The following is a 26,254-nucleotide window of genomic DNA, read 5'->3' on the forward strand; positions in this document are numbered from 1 at the left end:
CAGCCAAGGAGATCTCTCCCTTCGTTTATAAGATCAGAGTTTGTTTGGAGTTAGGGTGAGTAAAAAGTCAAATTGTAGATCACCAGTACACAAGATTAAACAAACTGAAATCCCCAGTAGAAATCCTGTCTTTTATACACTTATTCTAAAAGAAGACATTGCACTGTAGCATCCTCTTATTGGGTTTGATAACATGGCAGCTAAGATTGACTTTTATTCTATTTAGAATCAAAAATGAGTGTCTAGGAATCAGATCCAAGGCAGGGCTGAATGACCTTTTTTGTCTGTAGCTAGTTTCATCTTTCGAGTGTATCAGGTTGTGTTCTCTATTTTTTTGATCCATTGACGAAAAGGTCATAGAGTGTTGCTAAAGGTTAAAAATAAGATAAATAAGAATGATCTTTTCATGGGCAATTTTCTTACAAGAAACTTTTAGACAATGTACTGCTTAGCTGTTATTTCAAATACAGATATTAAAATGAAATGGCAAAAAGAGAAATGTTTTACTGAGCTGTGTTAAATGAGAAATTAATATGCCAGTATATAGGTATTTACATAATCATGCAAACACATTTCTCTAATTTATTTTTAGCTGAAGTCAGATTACAAATGAAATGGTAGCAGCATGGCCAGACAATCCAGCCGTTCTGCCAAATTTTAGAATATATAGTGGGACAGTTTTAAATAGTAAATGAATCATTAACAATATTGATCCATTATTCTGAACAAGACCATGAAGCATTTATTGTGTGTTAAATGTGGAAATCTGATTGTGGTTTGTATTTGTAAGCAACCTGCAGGACATTATTCAGCAGAATGGAGCTGCTGACTTTAGGAAAAAGTCGCCCTGTGTTTTAAAGCTCTCTTTCTCCTCTTTCTGACGACACATAAATCGTCGCCCTACGCCTTTTAGTTTTCTCTTTTTTCGCGATCGAAATCGTGGCTGCGGCAATTTCAATCGCGAAATTAGCAAAAACTAAAAGGCGCAGGGTGGCGGTTTATATATCATTGGAAAGAGGAGAAAGAGAGCTTTAAAATGATATGCATCTTTCCATAGTTTCTGCACTGCTCGGAGTCCCTTTAAGGGCTCTGCTGAATCTTGGCTCTTCCTGCTCAGTAAGCCAGCACCTATTCAATAAGGAGTCCTTGGGCTAGACTCCCTAACACTGCTACTGCCCACAAAGTGCGCGCTAGTGGCTGCTGTTCAAGCACTTTGAGTCCGCCAGGAGAAAAGCACAATATAAATGTTTTTTGTCTAGTCTAGCCTAGTCTAGTTGTCTGTGAAATGTTTGTGTAGAATTGTCATTTCATATCATGCCTCACATGGCAACAAGCAAAAGTGTAATATTCTTTGTAAAAGTACATTAGGATAGAAACTAAATTCGCTCTTAAAATGAGTTGTATTTAACTCAAGCGGTACAATTTCTGTGATTGGTCACTGTGAGACTCTTCCTTCTTTTGTTCTGGAGTACAAGATGTTGCGTCACCAAGCTTCTTCATATGGAGGGACCTCGGATGAACCAGGACAATGTAGTAGCCCCATCAATGCATTGCTTTTGGATGTGATGGTCTTTTCCATTGCGATGTGATGCAACAGACACAGCATGAAAGGAGCCCCAGTCAGTGCAGCAGAGTGATCCCCTCCCGTTAGGACTATTTTTTTTTGTGCACAGGTCATCTAGTCAAAGGCTTGTAGCAGCAAGTATTGTCATATTACAGCTGCTAGGGATTTAAATAAGTTTACTTCACTTATGTGGCATCTTCTGCCTATGCACACTGCTGCAACAACACAAGGTGGAAAATATCTCTGAAAAAATGACCAGCTGTCAGGCCTATGCACAACCTTATCTCATAAAAGGTTCTACTAATATTCTAATTATCTACTATCACCTACTGTACCCTAAATCTCACCTGGACCCTCTGCTATCTATGACTAACCCTAACCACCCCCAACTACTCCTAACCCTAACCACCCACACATACTCCTAACCCTCCCCTATCTATGCCTCACAACTCCCCCCATCTATGCCTAACCCTAACCAACCCTAAACTGATGGGTGCTGCGCCCAAGTAAAACATTGCTAATAGTGGCTATAACTATACATTTGGACAATGTACTGTTGTAGCCATTATTAGCTGCATTTACATAGGTGTCTATGGTGGCACCCAAGTTTATTATGGTGCTCCGTGCCCAAATTTACTTGACTCGTTTAATAGCTTTTCTTCTTCCATGTTTCGGGGCTTGAACCTTTTATGAACTCTTTGACTGAGCAAAGTGCCCAGCAAAACTTTGAAGCAAATTTAAACTAGTTACAAATCATTTAGTGAAAATAGGGTGCTTTCATTGACTTTGAGGCCTGGTGCACACCAGAGGAGTTTTTCTGAGCGTTTTGAGTTTTTAAATCTGCTGCTAATGTTATCCTATGTGTCTGTGCACACTGGAGCAATGAGGTTTTGTAAAAAACCCCATAGCATTACATTGGGAAGAGCTTTTAGAGGTTTCAAAAGCTCTTACCAATGTAATGCTATGTTTTTTTTTTTTACAAAACCTCATTGCTCCAGTGTGCACAGACACATAGGATAACATTAGCAGCAGATTTAAAAACTCAAAACGCTCAGAAAAACTCCTCTGGTGTGCACCAGGCCTAATAGCAGATCTATGCATGAAAAGCTCTTCTTGTGTTTGCTACTCATTTTTGAAACATTTGCAATTCATTGCACCGCATAAAACATGACGATTGTTAGCGTAAAATGTATCAATAAATTGGAGTTGGTGGGCAGAGCGTTACACTGGGTCTTTTGCTTAGGTGGTATGACAGCATTGCTTAATATCATGCCTGTTATAGGGCTGGTGCACACCGAGCGGCTTTTTGGGCGTTTTCAGATCCGCTTGCGGCTGCGGATCTGCTTGGTCAATGTATCTCAATGGGGTGGTGCACACCAGAGCGGCAGGCGTTTTGCAGAAACGAAAAATGCCTGGGTGAGGCATTTTTTGGATTTCGGATGCGTTTCTGCCTCAATGTTAAGTATAGGAAAAACGCAAACCGCTCTGAAAAACGGCACTTCAGAGCGGTTTTGCAGGCGTTTTTGTTACAGAAGCTGTTCAGTAACAGCTTTACTGTAACAATATATGAAATCTACTATACTGAAAACCGCAGCAGCAATCCGCAAAACGCTAGCAAAACGCCATAGAAAAATAAAAAAAAGCGTTTAAAAATCTGCTAGCATTTTGCGGATCTGCTAGCGGGTTTTGGTGTGCACCAGCCCATAGAGAGTGTGAGTTTTATTTTATTTGCTCTGTACAAGCAAAAGGATTGGGTTGGGTTGGATACATTTTCTGTACCAAACAATATTCCTACCTTACCTTATGTAAAATATGTCTTTAACACTATATTATGCTTCACAGTAGACAAAAAGAGTGTGTTTTACAGTAGAGTGTGTTACACTGACTCTTCCTGTTCCACCGGAAGAGAATTATTTGATTCCTGGGGTGTTCTGATTTACAAAATTAATGAATACAGAACTGTACTTTAAAATCTTTTTTTTCCTCTCTCTTATAAGGTGTGGAGTTTTGGGGATGTTACAATAAGTCACTAAAGTTGTAACAATCTGTAAAAAGAAAGAAAAAAAGCTAAATTTGAATATTTTATGTACTGCAGCTGTCATGAATAAATTAATGACATGGTTATTCATGACTCAGTAGACCTGGGTATTGAGACTTGCCGCTGGTTGATTTGGGGAATAATATTTAGTTCAGGAACAAAATCCGTTAAGAATGTATTTCTTCCTTACTAGACGCTTGCTTAAGTGTTCAGTTGGGATGTGCAAACTAGATGAGTACAAATGTGCTTTGGAAATAGGAAGGATGTAATTTTTCTTTCCAAGCACCTCTGCAGCGGCATAGATCAGACGGTCAGTATTTATCAAGATATTTATGCTAATTAGCTAAGATGGTTTTTCTTCTGAAGCTTGTGCCTGTGTAAATTATGGTTTTTATATCATGGCCGCAGTCGATCAGCAAATAATGCTAGATTAAATTAAATGTGTCTCTGTCGGAGCACTTCATGGGAGAAAATTAAGTGCAAAGTAAAAATGTTATATAACTCCCTTTATGTCATGAGGCACAGACGTTTCCATATTTTTTCCAGCACTAGATGTTATTACTGTGTAAGGTTTGATTACTGTGTTTTGCTTAGAATATGTATTTATTGTCAGTTTATTGGGACTTTTTGTACATTGCACAATTTTAGGACAAGTATTTGCTGTTGTTTTACTGTGTATTACACACTTCAATAGTCAAGATAAATGTGTTAGACTACCAGCTACAATTGGAGAGCATTGGAAGTAGAGATGGCCCGAACCTCCGATTTTCGGTTCGCGAAGCATTTTAAGGGCAGAAATCACATTGAATGCTAAATTACAGGTCTAAAGTGCTTTAAAACATCTTGCATGTGTATACATCAATCAGGGAGTGTGAGTAGAGTACTTCTTCACACTGACACACCAAACTCACTGTGTAACGCACCGCAAACAGCTGTTTGCGTAGTGATGGCCGTGCTGGACTGGTGCGCACCATGGCGAGATTGCTCTTCCTCAGTGATATCAGGTAATGTCTGACTGCCTTATCAACTTTCGATGGTTCTTTCTCTACCATTGTTAAAGGTTACATCTATTCTTTTAAATTACATTTTCTGCTGGCTGTTCAGTACCTGTAACGAGAATTTGTTATGGAGGGCAAGTCTGCCATTGTGAGTGACCACGGGTAATGGCCGGGGAATCAGGGTTCGATTCCGGTCCAGAGTGGGAGCATGAGAACCGGCTACCACCACCACCACACATCCACATAAGGACCCATTTGCTGTATAAGTAATGTACCTGCCCTGACGTGCTTTGCAGACCAGGCATCTGTGGTCAGATGGACCCATGACCCAGCGCTGTGTGCCAGAGATGACACCACTTGCCTTTAACGAGAATCTGTTATGGAGGGCAAGTCTGCCATTCATTCAACTGTGTGAAACTTTCGATGGTACTTTCTCAGTAGCATGGTGACCACAAGTAATGACCGGGGAATCCTGGTTCGATTCCGGTCCGGAGTGGGAGCCTAAGAAATGGCTACCACCACCACACATCCAAGGAAGGCAGCAGGCACGCTGTGGGCAAAGGAGCAGGAATGGCTGCCACACATCCAGGGAAGGCAGCAGGCAGGGCATGCACGTCCTGAGGTAGTGACCAAAAATAACAATACACTCAAGAAGAGGGGACCAATATGGATCAGATTAGTAGCAATAATTAATTAATGGATGATGTAAACTCCACACATATATTGCAAAAATACCAAATAGCTTTATTAAGGTAAAAAAAACATACCAACAATAATAAAAACAATTAAAAATGGGTAAAATCTCCCAATTTAAACCAAAGATAATTGATAATCCTACTCCTAGTCATGTACAAAAAAATAAATACAATAATAACATCAATGAATTCCCGGTTGGCAGAAAATAGTGAAAAAAGTTGTGCAAAAATATGCAAAATTATGTGCAACCACAAAAAGATTCTGGTGTGAACCAGGTCAAACAAAAACTAAAACAGGTATCGCTACCTGTTAAACTGACTCAAGTGCTCAAAGTTCATAAATGGATACCACTGTATGCAAAACTGAATTATAGTGCAGAACAGTTGTTTACACACACCTGTATGAAGGAAAAGTAAAAAAAAAAAAAAAACATAGCATAATGTGACCAATAATGTAAGCAGTGTGTGTGGAGCTGCGTGCATATGAAACTACGCTGAACAAAACTGCGGAGATGCACATGCGCACACACCCCACACACAATGCTGGGTGCAATAAACAATAATACACTGTGTGCTATATGTAGTTGACCAAATTAATCAAAAGTGCTGTCAGTGCCCAAAAAAAAAAGGATTAAGTAATGAAGACTGCCTTACCAGGAAACCTAGGAGAGGAGCTTGGAAGCAGGACGCCTGACGTGGTCTCAGCCCAGCTGCTTCTGAAGGAGGCCTCAAAAAAGCTGTTAAGGGGTTCTTTTTTTAGCAATAAGAATCAGCAAGGAGCAAGCTAGGAAGCCTACAAGTGCCTAACTAAGCTTTCCCTGTGAGAGTCTGCAGCAGCAGCTTTCCCTTCTCTAATTAATGCAGGCACACGAGTAAGTGAAAAGCCTGATGATGCTGCCTGCCTTTTATAAGGCGGGGGGGGGGGGGGGAGTGGTTCCAGGAGGGAGTGTAGCCTGATTGGCTACAATGTGCCTGCTGACTGTGATGTAGAGGGTCAAAGTTGATCCTCATGATGCACTATGGTGGCGAACCGAACTTCCGGAAAAGTTTGCGGTTCTCCACGATCGCAAACCCCGGAAGTTCGCCGAGAACCGTTCGCTGGCAAACCGTTCGGGCCATCTCTAATTGGAAGCCATCAATGCTGTTGTACTGAGTTATGCAAATCTCATCTTAAAGGGAACCTGAAGTGAGAGGGATATGGAGCCTAACATGTTTATTTAATTTTAAACAATGCCAGTTGCTTAGTTCTCTTTCTGATTCTCTTTTTTGAAACATTTATCCATAGACCATGCACAAGCATGCAGATCAGAACGTGTCTGGGGCCTACCACCTTACTTCCTGCCCTTTTTCTCAAACAGGACTATATGCCAGCTTATGTGAGGGCATGCACAAGCATGCAGATCAGAACGTGTCTGGGGCCTACCACCTAACTTCCTGCCCTTTTTCTCAAACAGGACTATATGCCAGCTTATGTGAGGGCATGGCTACACTTCCAAGTGGTGAATATAGTCTAGAACAGATTTCCACAGCTTTATTTTTAATTTTTTTTAAAACAAACACTGCAGGGAGGCAGGTAATGCAGTGTTATTTATTTTATTTATTTATTTTGGTATTTATGTATTTATATAGTGCTGACATATTACTCAGCGCTGTACAGAGTATATTGTCTTGTCACTAACTGTCCCTCAAAAGGGCTCACAATCTAGTCCCTACCATAGTCATATGTCTATGTATGTATCGTATAGTGCCTGTATCATAGTCTAGGGTCAATTTAGGAGGAAGCCAATTAACTTATCTGTATGTTTTTGGGATGTGGTAGGAAACCGGAGTGCCCAGGGGAAACCCACTCAGAAATGGGGAGAACATACAAACTCCTTGCAGATGTTGACCTGGCTAGGATTTGAACCAAGGACGCAGCATTGCAAAGCGAGAGCGCTAACCACTACGTCCCTGTGCTGCCCCGTGCTCCTGTTAGCCTCAGAAAACAGCCTTAAATGACTATCCTTAGGTCTGGTTCACACACTGCAAGAGTTTTTTCTAAGCGTATGTGATTTTGAAAGCTTTTGCTATTGTAACCCTATGGCCTTGATTCATAAAAGTGAGTGCAGCAGTTCAGAGACGGGCAGGAAATTACCGCTAGCGGTAAATGAGGGTTTTTGCAGTGAATTCATTAAAAAAAATTCTGAGTGCGAGGTGATTGCGATAGCAGTCGGTAAGAGTGCGGTGTGGTGCGGAAAGCTGTCGGTATAATTTGCTGAGTGCGGTAGATTGCCGATGACTTCCTAATGACAAGGTGCATGCTGGGTAGAAGTGGGCAGTTTTAGACACTTGACTTATTTTTTATAATATATATATATATATATATATATATATATATATATATATATATATATATATATATATATTTTATAACTGTATAATATATATATAATTATTCTTATAAATTATCTAACTCTACGATTTCTAAAAGCCTGGGTGATATTACAACCACTTTTCCTCCTCTGTATCCTTAACAATTCCATAACATTAAGTTGAAAGGGTTCCATTTGTCACCTAAAATGCTACTGTGTAGAGCAAACTCGCCAGATCTTTGTTGGCGATAACAACCTGTTATTTATCGCTTCCTTACTCCCCTTTTTATTTTCATGAATACACTTCATTCAGTTTACCGACACAAACAATGTTTTCATTACCGCACTGTTATCGCACTACCGCATGCGGTAAAACATGCGTTACATTTTATAAATCCGCGATCAACAACATACCATGCGGTAATTTACTGCTTGGGCGATAACGCATGCTGTAATGCTTTATAAATTGAGGCCTATGTGTGTGTTCTGATTAAGCGATGTGATTTTATAATAATCACCCACAGCATTGCATTAGTAAGAGCTTTTAAAATCACTAGTGCTAAAAATGCTCTTGCAGTGTTAACCAGCCCTGACATGTACATTTTATATGGCAATTCTTTACTTCATCATCCTCTGCAACACACTCACACTTACACTCTCACACACACCCTCACACACACTCACACACACTTTTGGAAGACCGGGTGTTATTTGCACTAGCTTTGGTACTCTGGCTAAACATTCTACAGAGCTGCACCCGATGGCACTAAAGATGTTGACATTTGTAAAAAATGTCATAATGTACATCAGGGTGAGGAAAGATTATACAATGTATCCCAACTTCTATTCTGACTTGTTAAATTAATGGTGTAGTGAGACTTCTTTTTTTTTAGTTTTTCTTTATTTGTAAAGTAACTAGAGGTTGTACAGTGTTCAGCTAGTCCTCACAGATCTAACCCACTGACTCACACAATAATAACAGCAGCAGCCAATGCTGTTCACCTAAGCATAATACACAGCATGCACTTGTAGAGAGGACTCTCTGACTGTTACATAATTGTGTTGCAACTATAACAAACATTTCTTTCATTATTTATAGTAAGCATTATGCTGATTATCTTCACACTGTGGATCAGTAGCTAAGAGACCACAGCATGTCTGCCACTCTCTGAAATAAAACAGTATCAATTCTGTATTGCATTTGAATAGCATATATTCAATGCATGCTTTCACTTTAGAGAGACAAATAGAAAAGGGTTATTATCTATGCTTCTTTTTTTTTTTTAGTATTTACGATATCACAAATCATTTCCATACAGCAATCCCACAGAAGAGATTATATTGTTTCTAATGAATATCTCTGCAGCATCAGATGTCTGAATAGTTCTGGGTTATACAAATTTGTATTCCGAGACACAAAGCTTACTAATGACATAGATAAGAGTCTCATTTACTCACAATTATTCATCCCCCTCTCTCATAAATGCATACAGAAGAGATAAAACAATAGCTGGTAAGTTGTACATGCAAACAAGGGAGATTCAGGTTAATTGGCCTAATACACTTTCCAATCACATCTGCTTAAATTAGTTTGCATCTTCACGTTTAGCAATGTAATGAGTCATGATGGCAATCAAGTGAGAAAGTGAGAAGGATGTTATAATAATGATTAAGTTTTTGATGGCAGTCTGTCTGAATAGAGCGGCTTGGTGTTCTAGGACACTTAATCTAGCCACACAGTGCAACTTCAGGTCAACACAACTACCTACTTTTACATCCCGATTGGAATATCAGTTTAGAGTATTAAGCAATTCCCCACACTGCAGCATCTAATTTTTCACATACATGCTGCAGAAAGAAATTGGGCCAAAACCTTTGTATGTAGAACATTTTTAAATAAGACCCACTGGCCCGTATTTAATTTACTTTTTCTCCTACGTTTTCTCCTAGGAGATAATTTTTATCTTTGATTAAAATAACTTTTCAGCACTCTGTAATTAAAAAAAAGTATCTAAAAATTGGAGAAAAGTACTATCAATATTATTCTGAGTATTTTCTTGCTATTCGGTAGCTTAACTTCTCCAGGACCGCTCCACGTCAATGGGCGGGGCCGCGGGGGCAGGACCGCCTAACGCCAATTGTCGTCAAGTCCTGGGGCCAGCTAATGCAAAATATCGCGTGCAGGCTGCGCGCGCATCTCCTGCTCGGGGGGCGGAGCTCTGATCTGCCTTCGGTCTCTGAGCGGACTGTTAGATGATGAAACCGCCGTCTTTTCAGTTGATACAGCGCTGCGATCAGCAGCAGCACTGTACTGGGGACAGCCGTGTGACACGGCTGTCCCCTTGTCACATGGGAGAGTGATTGGCTCTCATAGGCTGAAGCCTATGACAGCCAATCGCGGCATTGGCTGGCTGGGGGGAGGGAGGGATTTAAGGGGATAAGGAATAGTAAATTTTATGTAAAAAAAATGATAATAATAAATATTTATATAAACACAAATAAACACCGGGGGGGGGGATGGGCAATCAGATCCCACCAACAGAGAGCTCTGTTGGTGGGGAGAAAAGGGGGGGATCACTTGTGTGCTGGGTTGGCCTGGTCTTTAGGGGGATTTAACACTGCGGCCCTCAAGTGGTTAAAGGGAACCTTAACTGAGAGGGATGTGGATGTTTCCTTTTAAACAACACCAGTTGCTTGGCAGTCCTGCTGCTCTTTGGATGCAGTAGTGGCTGAATCACATACCTAAAACAAGCATGCAGCTAATCCAGTCTGACTTCAGTCAGAGCACCTGATCTGCATGCTTGTTGAGGGGCTGTGGCTAAAAGTATTAGAGACACAGGACCAGCAGGAGAGTCAGGCAACTGGTATTATTTTAAAAGGAAAAATCCATATCCTTCTCAGTTTAGGTTCCCTTTAAAAGGCAGTTTATTGATAAGGTGTGAAAATATGACCTAGGAAAAAACTTATACAATTAATTTTTTCTACTAAGTTTTCTCCCTGGACAAATATTTCATCTTCTCTTTAAAATAGCAGTCATTTGGGCATCGGGGTTAGGTACTGGGGGGGAGGTTAGACACTAGGAAGAAAAGGAGAGTGGGTGCTGGGTTTGTGTATAGTAAAAATATTGCTAACGTTACTGATATTTTTTTTTCCTTTCATTTATTGTTATTAAAGGTAACCAGAGACGCCGGACATAGAAAAAGAAAAAAAGATTTCATACATACCTGGGGCTTCTTCCAGCCCCATAAGCTTGGATCGCTCCCACGTCGCCATCCTCCGCTTCCTGGATCCGCCGGTACCGGGTCCCGTCACTTCCGGCGGACGCGGCCAATTGTCCGCATCACAGGGGCTCCCAGCATACCCTTACGCGTGCGGCTGCGCAGTATGCAGCCGCACGCGTAATGGTATGCTGGGAGCCCCTGTGATGCGGACAATTGGCCGTGTGCTGACGCCGACTGGCCGAAACTACGGGACCCTGGACTGGCTGATACAGGAAGCAGAGGACGGCGGCGTGGGAGCGATCCGTGTGTATGGGGCTGGAGGAAGCCCCAGGTATGTATAAAATCTTTTTCTTGGCGTCTCTGGTTCCCTTTAAACAAAATGTGAAGCCATACAAATGAGTCATCATAATGCAGAAAATTCAAATATTGAGGATATTATAGCATTTATGTAACATAAATAATAGTTTTGGCGTCCGGTTAAGGACATTTATATTGATCAATGAGGGTGTTGTTGGCGCTACCAAAACACGAAACGGAGAAGAGAAGCACTTTAAGGTTAGGTACTTATCAATCAAAGGTTTTATATGAGGGATGGATTAATGTAACGATATGTGTCAGCAAGTAACAGAGTTCTGATAATTAGGTGATCTGCAGTATCACCTATAATACAGATATATACCTGATTATATAGTGATCTGCAGAATCACCAATAATGCAAGTATACCAGCAGCTAATGAGATAGCAAGCATAGTGCTTGGTGCAACAGTAGTACTGATAGGTTTAGCTATACCTCACCAGAAGAGCTGGTGGGCACTAACAGTACAGAGCCCTTCACCAGAGACAAGGGCCCTCTGGTGAGAGTAGAGTGGTCAGACTAATCGAGTTGGCAACAGACAGACAGATAGATACGGTACAAAATCAGAAGGCAAAGGCAAGAAGGTTTTAACAGGCAGAGTCGGCAGCAAGATCAGATGGGCAGAAGTACAGAATCACTGAGAGTAAGAGTAGTCAGAACGAGCAAGAGTCATACACAGATAATAACAGTATTCAGATTATAATTATAGCTATCAAACAATCCTATCACTGTGTGAAATCCCCGGTTTCCTCCCGGATCAAAGCACACCGGATCTATCTAAGGTCTGAGCGCTAACACGAAGTATTCGCAACAGCAGACAAGTTGCGAGTGAATCAGCAAAGCTTAAGAAGCAGAGGAGACCCCTTCGGCACGCCCACTCCCATCAACCAATGAAGAGCGGTGAGCGTCTCCTCTGACGTCAGCCGACCGGCCGGTCAGCTGACGCGCCTCCTCCCCGCATAAAGGTTTCGTCTGTGCGCGCACGCACGCGACAATGCAACCCTATGTGCTGCTGACAAACCCATCCTGGGCGTGCTAGACGCCCGAGGACCGGGTAGATCGCTAGGCAGGGAGATGGATGCAGCTACGGTGGTATCGCTGTTCACCGCAGCTGTCTCTTCCATGTTTGTTACAGTTGAATACAATAGTGATAGTATGTTTATAGGTGCGTAGTTTCAGAAGTTCGGTCATGTGACCTGTTCACTTAACTAGACCACACTGAGGGGAACAGGAATGCAGAGCAATAGAGAAAGGCCTGTCGAGAACTGTGACAGAGGCCTGAGATAATGTTACTGATATTTGTACTAGCAATACCACCTGGTGCCCAATTCATGCAAATGGCAGACAAAAAAATACGTAGTACAAATGTTATGGCTCTTGACCTATTTTTGTATTGTGGAAACTGTCACATAATAAAATTTTATATTTTTTGAAGCACATGAAGCAGTACTGGTGAGAGAATTTTTTGTTTTGCCCAATTCATGCAGCAGTGTCACAACACATATTCCCAAGAAGTGCTGAAGACTGATCACATCTACTTTACTGTGCTGCACAGAACTGAATTGATTAAACAGTAGAGTTCTTTTTTGCTCACTGGTAAGCCACCCAGTCTTGCCTTTCTGTATGTGAGGAAGCAGGGGTGAGGCGGGTGACTTTAGGCTGTAGTTGGTAAAAGCAAGTGAGCCTGATTCTATTCACTTTTTCTCCCATGTTTTCTCCTAGGTGATATTTCATATCCTATCAATAAAATGCCGCAATAGCAGCATAGGGGGCGATATACAGGCTGGGAACGCGAACAATCACTCGCGTTCCCATGCCTGTCGGCCGGTGATGGCGAAACCGGAAGTCGTCGCCGGCGGGTCCAGAGGCATCGGAGCGGAGCTGCGAGGGCACCGATCGGCTGCAGGGGGCTGAGGGAAGCCCCAGGTGAGTTCATCTCATTTTTTTTTTTGACTTAAGGTTATCTTTAAGCTACCAGCAAGCAAGAAAATAATCAGAATGATTTTAACAGTACTTTTTCACCTACATTTTGGTACTTTTTTCATTTACAGAGTGCTGAAAAGTGATTTTAAAAAGATGAAAATTATCTCCTGGGAGAAAACTTAGGAGAAAAAGTGAATAGAATCTGGGCCATTGTGTGGTTACAAACTTTTTAAATTTTGCACTCTTTTCTTGTTAAGCATGTTTCAACCCTGTGATGTGTGAAATTCCTCGCTGACAGGTCAAGAACAGGTAGCGTAATGATGAGTACTACACTTCACTGGCAGTCAGCTGGTTACAACGTGTCAGAAATAGAAGATGCTATTCTAACAATTTAACTTACTTATAAATTAGCACTTTATACACAGAAATTAACCATTCACCATGTAAGCCTATTTTATGTTCGTACAGTGAGTGTGGCTAGTGATCATGTGGGATCTTCATGGTTTAAAAAAAAAAATACATTGTCAAACTTTTGTATCTATTGCTAAATATATGTTATGAATGTGTACTTCTGCATTGGCATTACGTATTTTATTACACTTAGAGATTATAATAGAAACTACCACTGTGAAATAATATTCGTCTTTATGGGTCAGTGTACTTGTTATAAGGTCATTGTATTTGTTAGAACAGTATGAAGTTATGTTGTTACTAATTAGCTGTCAATGTTAAAATGACAATTTACTAAATTAAGCAGTGTATATCAACAGGCGGCAGTATGTAATTACTACGTTTAATGGGAAAGAGCCAGGAATAGGCGCTGACACATTGCTGTGCATATTTATACACGTCAGGATGGCGAAACCTGTGAAAGAACAAAAGAATCATTAACAAAATTGATTATTAGTTTAGTAAAAATCCTATAATCCATAAATGAGTAGAAGTACTATTTGTGTAATTATGTGCCAGTTGTTTTCTTAGACCCCATGCCTCCCTACTGAAGAAAGAATGGGAGCATACTTATTTCTAGCATGCATAGTCACAACTTGTTATAGCCATTATTATCATTTATTGGATTTATAAAGTGCCAACATATTACGCAGTGCAGTACACTACATAGGATTACAGACAATGATAACAAGGGTGACCGACAGCACAATACAGGTAATAAGCAGTAAGACACACAACACTATACAGGTAGTAATACAATGGCAGATCACACACTGGAGTGGTAGTGCCAATAATACAAGTTCACATATTTTGGGTAGAGTGTAAAATCAAGTATGATACACAAGGGGAGAGGGCCCTGCCAAAGGCTTACAGTCTAGGGGGAGGGAGAAGTCATGAAGTGTGTTTGCAAACACTCATGTCTTATTCATATTTCCGAGATGAACGTGTAAATTGGTATACTGACCATTAATTGGGGTGCAAGTGGATAATATGTGTAAGGGTTCATTCACCCTATGGGCTCGATTCACAAAAGCATGATAACTGCTATCACAGCAGTTATGATGCGATCTCCTGCGCGCGGCGGTTTGCACGCGTAAAGGATTACTCCGCGTGATAAATGAAGGTTTGCGCGCGATCACACGCAAACATTCATTTATCACGCGGAGTAATCCTTTATGCGCGCAAACTGCCGCACGCGGCAGATCGCATGATAACTGCTGTGATAGCAGTTATCATGCTTTTGTGAATCAAGCCCAATGTGAGTTACAGTGAGTTTTGACTCACAGCACATAGTGTGCATTTTACTTGGTAACATGAAAGTCCATAGACTTTCATTCTACCATTCCCTCTACAACAATGAGGTATTGTGCTGTGCTCTTCAACTCCTCAGGAGTTAAAACTCATGGAAATGCATAGAAATGTGTGGAAATGCATGGATATGCACATCAACTCACAAACCCATTCATGAGTTTTTATTCATGCATTTTTTTGCATTCTAAACTCACTACCTAGAGTGAATTAGCCCTAAGGTACACTTTTTGCTGTTTGTTTGTGATAGTGATGATATTGCTATATTGGCCAAGCAGAACCAACACCGGTCCTTTAATAATCTTGAGAGATGCATACACATGCAGACTATCTTCAGAAAAAGTCCATATTTATTTCACCAGTAATAGATCCTTATATGTGCCAAGAGATTAGAGCAAAATATGCTCGGTATCAAATGCCAGGGGGAAAAAAGATTGATGGATTTCTGACTTAATCTCATCTGTCGATGTGCAGGCTATTCTGACCAAATTTCTGAGCTTGCTACTCCTAGTGGAATGAATTTTATTTAGAATTTTGTTAACTGGCACATAAGGAAATTAAATGATTAAATGAACACAGTGGAGTGGTTGGTTTCACTGGTTCAAATATAGGCCAGGACACTATCTCTATCTTACATTCTCTATAAAGCACTGAAAAAGATGTCAGCGCTATAAAAATACACAAGAATAATTATTTCATTGCCTGAACATCATTTCATTAGTTGGGGATTTTAATATCCCAGGGAAATACAGTATGTAAACTGGCATTACAATTTGGCACAACATACAATAAAAATCCCAAATCCTTATTACCCATCCTAACTACCTTTATCCCAAAGTAATGTTTTCTGTGTAAAAATCACACTTTCCCTATATCACAGTACAGGTAGTACTGGAAGCTGCCATATTACATCAGTATGTCATCCATTTTAGTCAGCGAGCTGTAGATTGTAAAAAAAAAACAGCAGTCTGCTGCTCAGGATCAATAACGTTGACGTGTAGATAGGGACCCATATACAATTAACTTTTTCTCCTTAATTTTCTCCTAGGTGATATTTTTATAACTTGTCATAGAATGCCTTTTGAGCCCCCAAGAAGCAAGAACATACTCAAAATAAATTTTTTTGTACCTTTTTCTCCATGTTTTGGGTACTTTTTCAATTGTTAAATGCTGAAACTTTAGTTTAAAGAGAAGATGAAAATTATTTCCTAAGAGATAACTCAGGTGAAAAAATTAATTGCATATGGACCAGGGTCTCTGCTCTCTTTCCTTACCATACAATCATATCTTGATATTAGTACATTACATTTTCCTTGCAGTGGTTAGAGCTGATTGTGGCAGAGCTTTCCATCAGAACAATCATGTGATAAGGATCCATGGCATTGTAAAAGTTTTATTAGCCATTTAAGGACTTTCTTTCAAACAGGAGTATTTGCTTAGTAGCACATTTATTGGAGCTGAATTCAGACTGCAATAATTTCACATATTAGTACACTTAATGCACTTATACACTGAGTCAAACATTGAAAAATAAAACTGGTAACATCATCAGCTTGTTCAAGGATCCAAACAAAAAGACATCTCCTTAGTGTTTGTGTTTTTGAACTCAAAAGTAGATGAAGTCTATGGTATGCTAGCATACCAATCTGATTGCTGCTTTAGAAAGGTTAGTAGGTCCTGCCAAAGAGATTTCTTTGTCTTTTGCTCTGTCTATAATTGAGGTGACTGTTAAAGCAAACCTAAACGTAGTTAGCAGATTTTATTTTCAGTCTTCTGCCTTACTATCAGCAGAGGTCAAACAAATAGAATTTTCATCTCTTTAACATTTTATAAGACAGGGGTCTAGACAGTTACATTCACCCTTTATCTACTGAACTTAGATCTCTAAATTAGATTTTGAAATTGAGTGTGTAGCTTAGTCAGTAAGTTACCATAATGTTGGAGCAGTAGGTTCAACCCTAGAACTATAGAGGTCATGGTAATATAAAGAGAAATGGATTGAAAAAGAAACTCTGAAAAAGAAGTTATTTCTTTCCAGGTATAGCAAAGTAAGTGAAGAAATTAGAAATCATTCAGCTGTATCACTCAATTGTTTAATTTTGAGCTTTAAAAGAGAATACCATAAAGTGTCACTGACGATTGAATGAGAATGGCATTACAGTATTAATTTTAACTTTTTAATAAAAACTTGCCTTCCAAAGTTTATAGTATTCAATTCACTTTGTAGTCAGTAGACTAGATGCATGTTCTGTGAAAAAGCCTGATATACTCTGGGGGAAGCAGATTGCTTGTTTGACAGCTTCAGAAATAATAGAAGGGGTAATTTTTGCTAGGTGAAAATGGTTTGTCATTGTTAAAGGGGAGCTGAAGAGAGAGGTATATGGAGGCTGCCATGTTTATTTCCTTTTAAGCAATACCAGTTGCCTGGCAGCCCTGCTGATCCTCTTCCTCTAATACTATTAGCCATAGCCCCTGAACAAGCATGCAGCATATCAGGTGTTTCAGACTTTAAAGTCAGATCTGACAAGACTAGCTGCATGCTTGTTTCTGGTGTTATTCGGATACTACAGCAGAGAAATAGATCAGCAGGGCTGCCAGGCAACTGGTATTGATTAAAAGGAAATAAATATGGCAGCCTCCGTATACCTCTTACTTCAGTTCCCCTTTAAAGCAGCTGTACTACATGGTAGCACCTACTAATGTTTCCATAAAACCCCCTCATGCCACCAAGCCCTTTTATAGTGTGAAACGTTGCTTATGGGTTTGTTAAAGAACACCAAAATCGAAGGGGAAAGGTATATAAACATTAACTGCAATAACTGTTTTATATATCATAGAGTTCTACTTTGCATAGGACATATGTTTGAGTTAATTCTGTCTATAGCCTTGAAAGGCAGCTTTTAGCACATTGTATAATTACAATGCTTATTATGACTAGAAATAAGCAAATCCATTCACCTTGTAAAACAATCAGATCTTGATCGTGCCGGTGGGTAGTGAGTGAATATTCAACAAGCAAATTGAATTATTCCTTTTAGTGTGCTGGCAAGGGTGTCCTGATTACCACACTTCCTGGTCAGTAAAGCCTCAACAATGATCTTAATATTAATAAGTCAAAAAGCAAGCTTGTTGAATATTAAGCCTCATGGATCAGATATTTCTAAAAATCTATTATCTGTGATTATGACAATTGTTTATATTGCCATGTAATGTCTTTGCAATGCAAACTGATTTGTTCTGCATCTCCCTTCCCTTGGTTTATTAATAAAATTGACCCACTGTGAACCCTTGTAGGTCTTATTAGACAAGAGAATCAGAGAGAGCTTCAATAATTGTTTGACTCACTTCCTTTAACCACTTGAGGACCAGAGGTTTATACCCCCAAGTAACCAGGCCATTTTTTACAATTCCATACTTCACAACTTTAACGGTTTATTGGTTGGTCATACAACTTAGCAGTGATTTTTTTTCATTAACAAAAAAAGCTCCTAAATGTTGTTTAAAAATAAACATACAAATAAGTTAATTGGCTTCCCCCTTAATTGGCCCTAGACTACGATACATACACTACACATTACCTATTTATACATATCGCTATGGCAGGGATTTGATTGTGAGCCTCTCCGAGGGACAGTTAAATGACAAGACTGTTCTCTGTACAGCGCTGCATAAGATGTTAGTGCTATATACTATATTTTGACATATAAATCACTGAATAATCTGTGTCCTGGATACATGAAAGAAATGTTGCAGCTGCGTAGCAATCCCCGCATTCTCCGATCCACATGTTCTAATAATCTAGTCATACCCAGAGTCCACTTGGAAACTTTTGGTCCCAAAGCCTTCTGTCATGCTGCCCCTACGTTTTGGAACTCCTTACCTCACCAGATCAGGACAGCTCCATCCCTGGACATGTTTAAATCCAGTCTGAAAACCCACCTGTTCAGTTTTGCATTTGCAGAAATATAACTTTTGTTGTGTGAATATTTCATCCTACTACCAATTACTGAATCTGACAGAGCCTAAGCGCTTTGAGTCCTATGGGAGAAAAGCGCTATAGAAATATTGTATTGTATATAAATGGCAGGCTGATCGCTGGAGCTCGCTGTTTATAGTGATGGAGCTCGTGTGAGCGTTAAACAGGAGTTGAAAAATTATCTCCAAGGAAAAAAAGGAATTGTATAAGTGCCTGTGAGTCATTTGCACAGAAAATTATGCAGGTTAAGGGTTTATGGCCCATATGCAATTCACTTTTTCTCCTTGGTGATTTTTTCACTCTTTGTCAATAAAATGCCTTTTAAACAACCAGCAAGTGAGAAAATACTGAAAATAATTTTACAGTACTTTTTCACTTACTTTTTGGTGCTTTTTCAATTGCAAAGTGCTGAAAAGTTATTATAAAAAGAAGCTGAAAAAATTAACTCCTGGGAGAAAACTCAGACGGGAAAAATAAATTGTATATGGGCTTATGTCTTTACTGGCCTGACTTTTATTGCACTTGTGTGACTGGAAAACAACTGGAGTCAAGACTAGCATCACAGCAAGTAATTTCTCATTACTTAAAAGGAGATAAGGACTGTCACAATTCAAATTTAAGGAGGAAAGTTTGTAGGGGATTAAAATATTACACTTCCCAAATGTTTTTATTTTTTAGTCTATGCCTTTTAAACTTCCTTGATATTATTTGTTAGAGTACTAAATAACAACAATCACATAGTTCTCATGACTGCAGTCACTCCCAGGATATTAGAGTAGAGAATAATGTGGTTAGGTTATATAATGCCATTTATTTTCTAGTTCATAAGCAGGTACATTTTCTAGTTCACTGACAGACGTAAATAAAATGTGAATACAATGTGACATCTGATCACTGTAATGCATAAATCATTGTAAATTAATCATGCAGTTCAAAATAAAACTACAAGTTTAACAGCCTGCAGCAAGTTACAGCTGTTTTTATGCCTGGTCATGTCTGCCAGTTCACATTCATGTTTTAGAGCTTTTTCCTTGATTCATCTTCTACTCAAAATGAAGCATCATTTTAAAGAAATATAAACATGGTTTGTCATTTTTCAGAAAGTTGTGAAGGTTAACAAAATCTACAGGAAAACGTGATCATTTTCATGTCTGCCAACTTTCCATATTATTCATGGGCTTAAGTTGTAGCCTAGGGGGGTTTGTGCATCGAGTATATCAGCAAGTATTAGATGATCCATCAAGTCCTTTTTAATCATTTATATTTCTATTCCTAGTATTGCAAATACTTTATGTGGGTTTCTTTCTTCTCTATAACTGATGGACAGTTTATCGCATTTATTTCACTAAAGGCTTGGAGAGTTTCCTGTCACTAGAGGATTGTGGGCCTAGTCATAATAGTTTTCCTTAACGATTTGATGGTATTTTGATGTATCTATTTTTTCTTTTACCCTGACAAGTTATACAGATAGAGGAGGGTGGATTTGCCATCCACCAAGATATTGTCCCATGCTATCAAATGCAAAGCCTGGCCTCCAACCCAAATTATTCTAGGATGAAGTACCCAGCTTCAGGGCTTGTTTCCACTGTTGCGGTGCGGAATCGCCTGCATTCCACCGCGGACGAAATCGCATGTGGGTGCGATTCCGCATGCGGTCTTGCCGCGATTTCGCATGCGATTCCGTATAGGTAAGGGTATGTGCGAATTTAACCATATCACTGCCTGTTTAAATTAACATTATACCTATGCGAAATCGCATGCGTCTTCGCGGCAAAAACCGCATGCTCAACCCGCATGCGGTTTCCCTATTAAAAGCATTAGCGGTGTTTCGCGTGCATTCCTCTTGCACGCGAAATCTGACGGCTCTGCCGTGCAGATTTCTGCCGCACAAAAAACCACTCCCGCAGTCGCACAAGTGGAAACAGCCTCATCCACTTGCATTGCCTATGCGAATCCGCATGCGGACACCACACGCAGATTCGCTATAGTGGAAACGAGCCCTTAAGATGGCAACATTGGATACGTCTGACACAGTGACTTAATGCCATTGTGCTGCACTATATAAAACCTAACCAGTGTCCTACATTAGAATGATCAATAAGTATCTTAAACCAACTCTTGAAAAAGCCACCACTGTCACTCACTGAACTCAATTAGTGGTCTTCTCCCTTATTGTAGCCCTGGAATCACTGTAAGGCTCCCTAGTGGGATTTTGACCACAACTATTAATTATCTATACATAATCTTTCATTATTACATATTGTTTGTAGAGTTTACCATCTACTTGCGTATTAAAAGTGCACTACCTTCTTTCCTTTAGAACATGGTTCCCCATTCTGAGTACTGTTGGAGTCATTTTTAAAATGTAAATAAATAATATAAATATAGGCAGTCTTATTGACTATGACAATACATGACCTTTATAGGTATTGAAGAAAGATAAATTGCATAGCCTCTCATACCCAGTTAGATGTCATCTTGGATATGTATAGATCCCCTGTTAGCCGTGGCCTAGGCTTTGCGGAGACCTTCCTGGTTTGGGAGGGAAGCTGAAGTAGCAACAATATGTTTCTCTTTACTGTGAACATAATGTAAGATGTATGCATGTTGGGGTCATCATTGTGATCTTGGTATGCATTACTGCAAGAAATAATAGTGCTTTACAATCTACAAGGACAACTGAAGTGAGAGGTATATGGAGGCTGCCATATCTGTTTCTTTTTAAGCAATATCAGTTGCCTGGCTATGTTGCTGATCCTCTTTCTCAAGTACTTTAGCCATAGACCCTGATCAAGCATGCAGCACATCAGATGTTTCTGGCATTTTGGTAAAATCTGACAAAATTAGCTGCATGCTTGTTTCACCCAGCCAGACAACTGGTATTGCTTATAATGAAATAAATATGGGAGCCTCAATATACCTCTCACTTCAGTTGTCCTTTACAAATCTTTGTCTTTAGAGCTTCAATATTAAGCATAATTTGTATAACATTATGGAAGATGACAGTGATATGTAAAAAAAAATATATGGTCTGTCAAATATATAGAGATCTATTTCTGTCTTTTCATGAATTTTGGAAATTATTTTATTCTAAGAGAAACATATATTTTTTTTTTATAAAAACAAGGAACACCAAGAGCCCCAATAGTGTAATATGTACTGGTAAATGGTTACCTCTGTCACCTCTAATGTCTCAGAGGTGACAGAGGTGCCTGGCTCTTCTACTGACCACATATGCTATTGCTCCGTTGTTATTGCCTGATGAAGCTGGATCAAACCTGTGAAACGCTTTGCATTTTTGGAGTTCATAAATAAAATATATTGACTGTCTTTACTACAGTCGTTGTGTGTCTATTTAGAGGAGGTAAGTCCACCACTACCTCCTCTATTTACCAAGAATTTGGTTTTTAAGCTCATTTAGCTTCCTTTTATCCTTTTGGCACCTCTGTTCTCCTGCATAATATATTTTTTTATGTACATAGAAACTAACTGGACTCATGAAAAAATACAGCTGTATATTTTCTTAAGGATTTTCAATATGTTGCAAAAATCATAAGCATGCAGAAGTATGATGGAGCTATCTAATCTAATGACAGATATTAACTGGAAAATAGACAAAAGGGCTTGCTCTTACTGGTGCATTGCTTTATGCTGTTAATTAATGCATGGAAGTGCTCTACCCATGTCTTTGAATGTGATTGCTCATTCTAAGCACATTATAATAAGCAGTAATTTTAATACACTACTGCATACAATTCTTTACTGCAGCAATAGTATAACATGCACATTAAAGTGCACATATAATATAGTGTGAAATGTGTGCATTATGTAACAAACAATGGGGTTGATTTATTAATCTGTGCTGTTAAAGCAGCACAGCTTTATGTGTGGAGCGTAAGTTGTGCACACGCTATGCGTGGTAGTGCAGCGTAGCGAGCACTGGTAACTAACACGCACTCCTTGCTAATAACGGCAGCTCCACTCATCCCGCCGTGAGCCCCGTCAGGTCCAGTGGCTTCATAGGACATTATCCCCACAATTTGATTATCCCAATAGGCTGCCTGTCAAGTGACAGGCAGCCTATTGGGCCAATCAAAGAGTGGGGATCACACAACTCGCGCTCCTCACATTAAGCTGCACTGCTATGAATCAACTCATTGTGTGAATGTGCCCTAATACTGTGGAGCATTATTTTGCTTTTGATCCTTTTCAGAGTTTATCCAGTTGACATGATTAGTAGATTTATGTAAGAATGAAAAAAAAATAGTATGAATGCTAAATCTGTTAATCACTTAGGAAACTCCCTGTATATATGGATATTTTTTTAATAGCAGATTTTAATGTATTTTTCAGGGGTTATTGATTCTACTGCAGAATTTGCCAACCGCGCACTGGGGAAACGAAGATATCAGTGTCCTTCTAGCTGAAGCCTACAGACTAAAGTTTGCTTTTGCAGATGCCCCCAATCATTACAAGAAATGACTAAACTCAACAATGGCAACATATTACATTTTCCCTCCTTATTAGTGATTTATATGAATATGTATATTATAAATACTTTTTTTGATTTTTTTTTATCGCAGTGACACAGTTTTCACAAATGAATATGAAATAATATGTGCATAGATCTAGTTGTGAATTTGGATAAAGACCAACATGAGCATGTCTTATACCAAAGACAAAAAAATTCAGTGATTTTACAGGGTAGAACAAAGTTCAAATGGCATCATCCCACATCAGATCAATCCTTCATGGTTGATGTACATAACATCATTTTGATAGGTGTATCAGATTTGAATTAGACTTACATATTGTCAAAGCTTTGTATTTATAAAATGCATCATTTAAAATTTGTGAAATGTAAATTATGGTAATCATTAAAAGTCTTCTAATATATTGTAAGACAAAGTAGCTTGGAATTTTCTTCACAAATAGTCTGCCTTACTGCTGTTGGTTAATAAGCACAGAGGGGCAGGTTTTCAAGACTGGCACAAAGAAAACTAGTGAGGAAGCATAGCAGGTACCCATAGCAACCAGTCAGAATTGTTGCTTCATTTAACAGTTCAAATCGAATTAATTGGCAATAACTCTACTTTTATCCAGTTTATTGTCACTTATACTAATACATTAGTCACGGGACATCTTCTTTAGGCATCATCCAGTGACTTTCTACCCATTCACTACCAGCTTAGCTTAGTTACAATTTTAACATAGAAAATATGAAAATATACTGTTCATACTTGTTTCTTTCTTTCTGTTGCATAAATCCATAACAAGTTTTGTCTTTTCTGCTATATAAAACTGGAGATACTGTAACATAAAAAATGTTTTTCTCTTCAACTAATGGCCACCCATAAGTACGTTTAAAGGCTTATTTTTCCAAAAGCATGTAAGAATTATTGAACTCCGCAAAGTTGAACTCAAACTGTATTTTTTTTTTTTTTTACATCTGCTTGATACTTTTCTTCATGCCCCTCAAAAAATAAATAAATATTTTATTATAACAAAGAATTTCTGGATCCTTTGTGTTCTAAAATGGCAAGTAAAACATTTTTTAAAGTGGTCTAATGTTTATAAAATAACATTTTACAGACTGCAAAATCATAGCTGTATGTTCATGGAAATAATTTACTGAAATCTGTCTAGCCTCTGGCTATGTTAATGTGTACAGTATGTTGATATTATTGAAGATCAGAAAGTTATTTAAATTATGTATTGCAGCAAAAATGTCATTAAAGTAACTTAAAAAGCTGAACACTGCATTGTCAGCAAAAATAAAGAAACAACTTACAACTGTCATGAGAAAAATATGGAAGCCACTAGAGACAATGTCCATGTGAGGATGCTGGTTAGCTAAACGGTGTGCTAATCATTTGGGAAGAACATTCCAGCCAGAATACAGGATAGGAGGTCACCATGGGTTGCCTCTATAATTTTCCCATAATAGTTATAGTGTAGCTTAGTGAGAACTCCATGCAAAGTGCCAGAGCATACCTGGCCCATCACAATTGTGCAATGTTAAGCATAGACATCCCTTTCCTTTTCCACCTGGCAATGCCCAAGCATTTTAATAGATCACTGTGGCATCAGTCATTACAATGTATGAGAAGTAGTGCATAATGCCCTACTAACAGTAAATTGATGGCACACTAGAGGGACACATAATGGAATGAAATATATGTCCTGGCAAGTTATGGTGTCTCTTTTCTTTTAAAAGTAAAATATTACATACTTAACCACTTGCCGACCGCCCACAGCCCATGGGCGGCGGCAAAGTGGACGCCTAAAGGACCGCAATACGCCTTCAGGCGGCGCGTCCTTTAGGCATGCCGGGGGAGCGATCGCGTCATTGATGACGCGCGCTTCCCCCGGCAACTGGCTCCGCCCACCCGCCGTAACATCCCGCCGGCCATACGGAAGCGCCGGCGGGATGTTAACCCCGCGATCGCCGCTACAAAGTGTATAATACACTTTGTAATGTATACAAAGTGTATTATACAGGCTGCCTCCTGCCCTGGTGATCCCAGTGTCCGAGGGACCACCAGGGCAGGCTGCAGCCACCCTAGTCTGCACCCAAACACACTGATCTGCCCCCCCCCGCCCACTGATCGCCCACAGCACCCCTCAGACCCCCCCCCTGCCCACCCCCCAGACCCCTGTTTGCACCCAATCACCCCCCTAATAACCCATCAATCACTCCCTGTCACTATCTGTCAACGCTATTTTTTTTTTTATCCCCCCCCCTGCCCCCTGCCCCCTCCTGATCACCCCCCCACCCCTCAGATTCTCCCCAGACCCCCCCCCAGACCCCCCCCCCCTGTGTACTGTATGCATCTATCTTCCCTGATAACCTGTCAATCACCCGTCAATCACCCATCAATCACCCCCTGTCACTGCCACCCAACAATCAGCCCCTAACCTGCCCCTTGCGGGCAATCTGATCACCCACCCACACCAATAGATCGCCCGCAGATCCGACATCAGATCACCTCCCAAATCCATTGTTTACATCTATTCTCTCCTCTAAACACCCACTAATTACCCATCAATCACCCATCAATCACCCCCTATCACCACCTGTCACTTTTACCTATCAGATCAGACCCTAATCTGCCCCTTGCGGGCACCCAATCACCCGCCAACACGCTCAGATTGCCCTCTGACCCCCCCTTATCAATTCGCCAGTGCATTAATTACATCTGTTCTTCCCTGTAATAACCCACTGATCACCTGTCAATCACCTGCCAATCACCTATCACCCATCAATCACCCCCTGTCACCCCCTGTCACTGCCACCCATCAATCAGCCCCTAACCTGCCCCTTGCGGGCAATCTGATCACCCACCCACACCATTAGATCGCCCGCAAACCCGCC

The 26,254-nt window shown here is 39.9% G+C and overlaps 1 protein-coding gene across 1 annotated transcript in view; it reads left to right on the top strand.

Moving 5' to 3' along the window:
• LOC137563632 (TBC1 domain family member 22A-like) overlaps positions 1-24,390 on the top strand; it is a 640,427-nt gene extending 616,037 nt beyond the window's left edge. The window contains exon 13 of the mRNA XM_068276327.1: positions 23,233-24,390. Within this exon, the coding sequence (XP_068132428.1) occupies positions 23,233-23,361 (129 nt within the window). The 3' untranslated portion in view covers positions 23,362-24,390. The remainder of the gene's footprint in view (positions 1-23,232) is intronic.
• Positions 24,391-26,254: the final 1,864 nt, after the last annotated feature.

Source organism: Hyperolius riggenbachi, chromosome 3, assembly GCF_040937935.1.
Source record: "Hyperolius riggenbachi isolate aHypRig1 chromosome 3, aHypRig1.pri, whole genome shotgun sequence".
Classification (NCBI taxonomy): Eukaryota; Metazoa; Chordata; class Amphibia; order Anura; family Hyperoliidae; genus Hyperolius; species Hyperolius riggenbachi.